Source organism: Pistacia vera, unplaced genomic scaffold (genome assembly GCF_008641045.1).
Source record: "Pistacia vera cultivar Batoury unplaced genomic scaffold, PisVer_v2 Contig157, whole genome shotgun sequence".
Classification (NCBI taxonomy): Eukaryota; Viridiplantae; Streptophyta; class Magnoliopsida; order Sapindales; family Anacardiaceae; genus Pistacia; species Pistacia vera.
In genome coordinates, this window is record NW_022195652.1 from 239,072 (window position 1) to 245,643 (window position 6,572).

Genomic DNA, 6,572 nt, shown 5'->3' on the forward strand with positions numbered 1-6,572 from the left:
GATATTAACAAGTGTGCTTCAAAGTGGCCATTATAGAAGTAATTTAAATATGAAATTTAGCTACAATGGTGTGAGGTTTATATGGTGTTTTTAATGTTCAACAGTTTGATTAGGTTTGCATAATGGTGTTCAACTAGCTAGTAGTGCATGCTACTAATGACATACAGTTACCTTCACTAGAATGGTAATTAGTGGATGACAAGTATAATGTCATTAAAATAATTGATCATCTTTGGATTTCTATGTGTTTTGGCAGATGAGAATGCTATTGATATGGGTAATGGGTAATCACGAGTACAAAACCTAGGCTATTTGGGGCGTAAACGACTTTTGCCGAACCAAGGTTTGCCTTAACGACACATTCCCATCCAAAATATTTTAAAATACCATTTTCTCACCCAAAGTTTATATTCCGTTAATACCCAAAATATACTTCACTTTCTCAACTAACGTTCGGCGAGCTACCAGCAAGCAAGATAAAAGAGGTTTTGTAGAGTGGAGGCTAGTAGTGGTGGACTGAATGATGGTAACCGATTGAATATCCACCTTCGAAATCAGTTAAGAATAAGAAACCCTAACTTTGCAGTGGTCAGTAACTGTTAGAAATTAGGTTCCAGAGCGAGAAAGGTTTTATAAAGAAGAGATCGAAGTATAAATTTTGGGTGAAAAGATATTTTGAAACTTTTTTGGGTGGGAAAGTGTCATTAAGGCAAACCTTAGGTGGGAAAAAGTCGTTTACTCGCTATTTGGGCTTTAAAACAGGTCTATATTGACCTGGCAGAGGCTCAACCTAAGGCAGAGGCTCAACCTATCAAAAAAGTGTGGTCACCAAGTGGATAATGTACAAATTATTCAACACTTCCCAACTCACAATGTAACTGATTAAACCGAACCATTTATCCATCTCTAAAAAGCCACTTGCTTTCCCTAGATTCCCTCTTCCAAAACCCAACTGCACATCCATTTCATGAAACAGCAAGGACGTAATTGTCCCAGTATATTTCAAAATATATAATCAGTTTATCAGTTACCAGCTAAACAACCAGGCCCTAACCATGAAACTGCTGTCACCACCACCTTCTTCTTTGTCTCATCAAACCACACTCTTCTTCTTCTCTTCAAAGGCAAAACTTCTAAACCCCACTACAGTCTCAAACCATTTTTATCAATGCAGAGTGAAGCGCCAAGTTGTTACCCAAAAAATGGTGGTAAAAGCATGTGCAACAAAGGTAGAGCAGAAAGATGTGAGTGTTTCGGAAAGTGGTTCGAGTGAGTGGGGGAAAGTGTCTGCTGTATTGTTTGATATGGATGGAGTGTTGTGTAACAGTGAGGAGCCTTCAAGAAGGGCTGGTGTGGATGTTTTTGCTGAAATGGGTGTTAAAGTTACAGTGCAGGACTTTGTCCCTTTCATGGGAACTGGTAATAACTAAAAGTCACTAATTACTTTTGCATTTTAGCAGTCTATTTGATAAAGCGATTCAATGTGTAATCTTTTGTAGTATTTTACTGAATGATGATCAATTTGATTTTGGCTAAATTGATTGTTAATTGTTAACTTCAATTGCATGGCTATGATGAGCAATTGAAGAATTGTAATGGGCTGTGTTTAATGGCTTGGAGCTTAGATTAATATAAACATGGTTTTTCTGTTTATGAAACAAAAGGAGGTCGATAACTTGTTACAAGTGAATGAGGAAGCAAACGTGATGTGCGATTGATATTACTTTCAAAGATACAATTTTTAAATATAAAGAGAACTAGTTATGTTTGAATGTGATGGTTCATTCTATTATTGTATTAAACTGGAGTTTTGATATGTAATTTTAGCTTTTAATATTTACGTGTCCTATGAAAATGTAATAGGCGAGGCAAACTTCTTAGGAGGTGTAGCTTCTGTTAAAGGAGTGAAGGGATTTGATCCTGAGGCGGCCAAAAAAAGGTTCTTTGAGATATATCTGGAGAAGGTCATTAATCTAGTATTAAACCACATATTGCAGTGAAAAGATGGTTACTCATTACTCACCTCTGATTTCGTTCAATGCTTGCAGTATGCAAAACCGAATTCGGGAATAGGATTTCCGGGAGCCCTTGAACTGATTAATCAGGTATCTAGGCTAATTAATGTCAAATGTCATTATCCTAATTACTTGTTGCTGCAATTAAAGATTTGGCTAATGTAATGCTGCTGTAAAACAGTGCAAAAGCAAAGGCCTAAAAGTTGCTGTTGCATCTAGTGCTGATCGCATCAAGGTTGACGCAAATTTAGCTGCTGCTGGTTTACCAATATCAATGTAAGCTAATCTTGTCATGGGCTCAGTTTCTCAAGTTTATAAAACACACTTGAATATTTACCTCAATCTCATATTTTTTAGTGGTTTGCATTTGGCTGTGGATCACTGAAACTCCCGCTTGCTGTGATTGTTGTGTTGCCATGATCAAAATTGTGGCCTTCACATTGACTCAAACTCAAATCACTAGGATTATATAAAAAATATACTTAAAGCAATATTTGGTTGGTGGGAAAGAAAACCTTCTAGGAATCAGATTAGTGTAGACCTTCAAGTTTAGACTGTATTTTCAACCTGTATGGCCAAGGTTTTATGTTGTTACTTTATTGTTATCCTCTTGTTGTCAGGTTTGATGCTATTGTGTCAGCAGATGCTTTTGAGAATTTGAAGCCTGCTCCTGATATTTTCTTAGCTGCATCAAGGATCTTGAACGTGCCCACTAGTGAGGTATACCACTAGATCCTGCAGTGTTATTTCTTTACTGATATTGCCAGTGCAAGGATTTTCTTCTTAATTTTTTTGGGTTCAACAGCTAAAAATATGAGTACAGCTGCATAGTTTTTTATTTTGCAAAACATTATTTTTGGCAGCATATGTGTTATTATTTTCTGGGATGAAATGTGTTTTTTCTTAGTAAGTGCTGGCAAGTCTGAAAGTGTCATTGCTTGCTAGACTTGCAATATATAGTCATTTAGCATAACTCTAAGTGTATATATATAAGATTTTCATTTCAAAATGTTTCTCAAGCACTTTCAGAAATTTTGTCTTGTCAGCTTTATCACAGATTAAATCCATAGAAATTTTGTCCTGTCATGCTGCTTTACTATCCATTTAAAGAAATTTCTCAGATACTTCTAGTGAGTATTCATCAACTGAATTCCCAAGTCTTTACCAGATATTCAATGTTTTTGTTTTTTTATTTATTTATTTATTTTTTTTAATCAGGAGATTTCTTTGTATGGTTTATCATTATGTTGTGTGATCAAGAATGATTTCAAAATAAATGGTTAATTGTTTATTTTTTATGATTTTTTTTTTTATATGTATGATTATAATCTTTGCCTACTGTTCCCAGTGCATTGTTATTGAAGATGCACTAGCGGGAGTTCAGGCTGCTAAAGCTGCACAAATGAGGTAAATATTCAAATCCGTGCTTTGGTTGGTTTTCTTAAGATAACCATTGTAATTTGTGTCTTCAAACATTAGTTGCTTTCACAAATCTCTGGACTTGCTGGATCTAAGTTGAACCTCTTTCCTTCCCTTCATATTATCATGTTCTATTAGTCATCCGACTCTTGCTTTATTAGTTCCAATTTTATGTACCAAATACGAACTAAGATTTTTTTTTTTTTGGGTAAATGGTACTTATTCTCTGCTTCTTGCAGATGTATCGCAGTGAAAACTACATTGCCAGAGGAGATTCTAAAAGATGCTGGTCCATCGCTTATCAGAAATGAGATAGGAAGTGTTTCACTTGATGATATTCTCAGTGGTGGCTCTGATTATAGTATGTAGTCCTGAGAATATGCTCAAACATTTCTTTGTACCAGTGCCATCTATAATGTAAAATGGTGAAACAACATTGTGCCAATATTTTCAAGACTATGTTTTTAGTAGTTTATATTTTCTTGTAATTGATATCTTTTGTAATGGAAAACATTCTCCTGCACTGCAAAAGTGCAACCTTCTGCTCAGTGCTCCAATTGGCTGAAATTATATTCTGTGCGTATATTTTAAATAAAATGGTTTATCAAGAACTTGCATTTAGAACTTCTGAATGATGATATTCTCTTACCAACTCTTTCAAAGGGGACAGTAATAATTTTTACATTCTGGCACAGTGAGATCTAATAAGAATGTGTCATTGCAGATAATGAGAGTTTTCCCTCAAAAAATTCATCTGCCATGCCCAAAGAAAGAACAGATAATGGGCCCGTCCAGGTTGTAGGTGCTACCAGTGACAAAAATCTCTCAACTTGGGGGTAAGACAGGCTATATATCTGCAAAGTTCGAGTCAATCCATGTTAAATGTTCACACTATTCGTTATTCTGTGTCATTATTAGTTTTGTAGTTTTCTCCTCTTATCCATTTCTTTAGTTTCTCCCAACAACATTCAAACTTTAAGGAGCTTTTGATGCGATGCTCCCTTTTGAATATTGGTTTCCTTTGATACTGTTTTTGTTCTGTCTTCTAGAGAACTATGTTTAGGAATGTTAACTTGAACCATTTAAATTGGTTAGCTAGATACTCTGTATGCATAAAATCCCAATGATGAGCAGTTCAATAGCTGAGCATAAAAATATTTGTTTCGAAGTTTCATTTTCTGACAAACAGATCCTTTCTGAGAAAATATTTCAGCTTGAGGTCGCAGAATTAATTTATGGACAGGTTGCAGGGTTCTCGGCGAGAAGTACTGAGATATGGAAGTTTGGGAGTTGCTATATCTTGTCTCATCTTCACAGTTTCAAACTGGAAGGTATAGCAAACTTGATCATATGAATGTTGGAGTCTCTGTTGGATTTATGTTGGAATATCAGCACTGTTTTCATTGAGTAACTAGAATATTTGAAAACTTCTTTACTTGTCATTTTAGTGAATATAAAACTATTGTGTTTCCATAGGCAATGCAATATGCATCTCTTAAAGCTGTCTGGAATGGGTTATTTGGAGTCAACCGTCCATCATTTGACCCAAATGACGGTATTTTCATGTTCCATATGGTTTTCATTGTAAAGTGTATAAATAGATAATGCAATTTAACATAATATAAGATGTTAATCTATTTCCTTTGAATCATTAAAGGAGACTCATCACGATCAGCACGAGTCCAACAATTTGTGAACTATATTTCTGATGTTGAAAACAGGTAAAAAGACTAGCTTTCACCTTATATAATAAGTTATATTAAATTTCTCTTCAATTTGTTAAGCCATTCTGCAAATCAATTTTTTTGTAAGTGCCTTGATGCTTAATCTGTTTAAAATGTTTTTTTTTTTTGGTCGATTTAGGAAAACTACTCCCATTGTACCGGAATTTCCAACGAAACTTGATTGGTTGAATACAGCTCCCCTTCAGTTTCGCAGGGTAAATGATTTAACTTGATTCATAGAATTTCATTAACCTTCCAAAGAAATGTAAATGAGTTTATAGGCTGTCAAACATATTACTTCTTCCTCTTAAATTTGCTTAGAGCCAAAGTGGTTGCATGTTATTCAAACTATGTATCCTAATATGGCAATGAGATTTATATGTTTCTCTTCAAAAAAAATAAAAAAAATAAAAAAATGGCAATGATTCTTTTGCATCTCTAATTTCAAATACAGAAAATTTGTTTGTTTTTAGAGCTTCAGTTCTGAATTACTTCAACTTTTATGCAGGATTTGAAAGGAAAAGTGGTCGTGCTAGATTTTTGGACTTACTGTTGTATAAATTGTATGCATGTGCTACCAGATTTAGAGTTTCTGGAGAAGAAATACAAAGACAAGCCAGTAAAATTCTCTTCGTTTATTATATCTGAATCTCTCAACTATTTGACGTTTCTCTTTTATGGGGTTATGCTTTTGGTGAATTGCTCAGATAGTTTTTTGAATTAACGTTATGTAACATGTTAGAGAGAGAGAGAGAGAGAGGGAAAGAGTGGCAGTATAACCATGAAAGATGACATTGCAAGATTGATTGACTTGGGTGGAGGGCAATACGTGGAAAGTTTCCGATATGAAAAATCATTTATACTATTTTTTTGACTATTTCCTTGCATGGCTATTCATGTTTGGTTTTCCATGTTTATTGGCAAGTTGAGCTGTATTCATTTTCACACAGCAAACTGCTCTGGGCAATGATGTCTTGTTTATTGCCATTTGTGGATATATACTGCTATGGCGTATTAAATTGAGTGTATAGTTCTAACAGGCAACTCTATATATAATTCTAAATTTTAAATGTTGCCGACTATAACACAAATTTAACAAATAACAAAAGTGTATTTAGCTAGATAATAGTGCAATGATCTGAAGCTATCAGCTAGGATACTTGCCTTTGTAATATGAAATATTTCTTAACCTTCCTATCTACTACTGATAGTTATTGGCGAGTTGATTGGCCTAACTATTGAACCTTGTTCTAGTACATGATTGTTTCATATGTGCTTTACGTTTGTACAGTTCACTGTTGTGGGAGTACATTCAGCTAAGTTTGATAATGAGAAAGATTTGGAAGCCATTCGTAATGCAGTGTTACGCTATGGCATAACTCATCCTGTAAGTGTACTGCTTGAAACCTGGTAT

General features: G+C 34.6%; 1 protein-coding gene across 1 annotated transcript in view; it reads left to right on the forward strand.

Annotated features, from left to right (window-relative positions):
* Positions 1 to 857: 857 nt before the first annotated feature.
* LOC116124807 (protein SUPPRESSOR OF QUENCHING 1, chloroplastic-like) overlaps positions 858 to 6,572 on the forward strand; it is a 33,244-nt gene continuing 27,529 nt past the window's right edge. The window contains 14 exon segments of the mRNA XM_031410546.1: positions 858 to 1,419; positions 1,864 to 1,964; positions 2,049 to 2,105; positions 2,197 to 2,291; positions 2,636 to 2,735; positions 3,364 to 3,422; positions 3,674 to 3,795; positions 4,159 to 4,270; positions 4,678 to 4,765; positions 4,911 to 4,989; positions 5,092 to 5,155; positions 5,298 to 5,373; positions 5,667 to 5,777; positions 6,450 to 6,545. Of these exon segments, the coding sequence (XP_031266406.1) occupies positions 1,056 to 1,419; positions 1,864 to 1,964; positions 2,049 to 2,105; positions 2,197 to 2,291; positions 2,636 to 2,735; positions 3,364 to 3,422; positions 3,674 to 3,795; positions 4,159 to 4,270; positions 4,678 to 4,765; positions 4,911 to 4,989; positions 5,092 to 5,155; positions 5,298 to 5,373; positions 5,667 to 5,777; positions 6,450 to 6,545 (1,524 nt within the window). The 5' untranslated portion in view covers positions 858 to 1,055.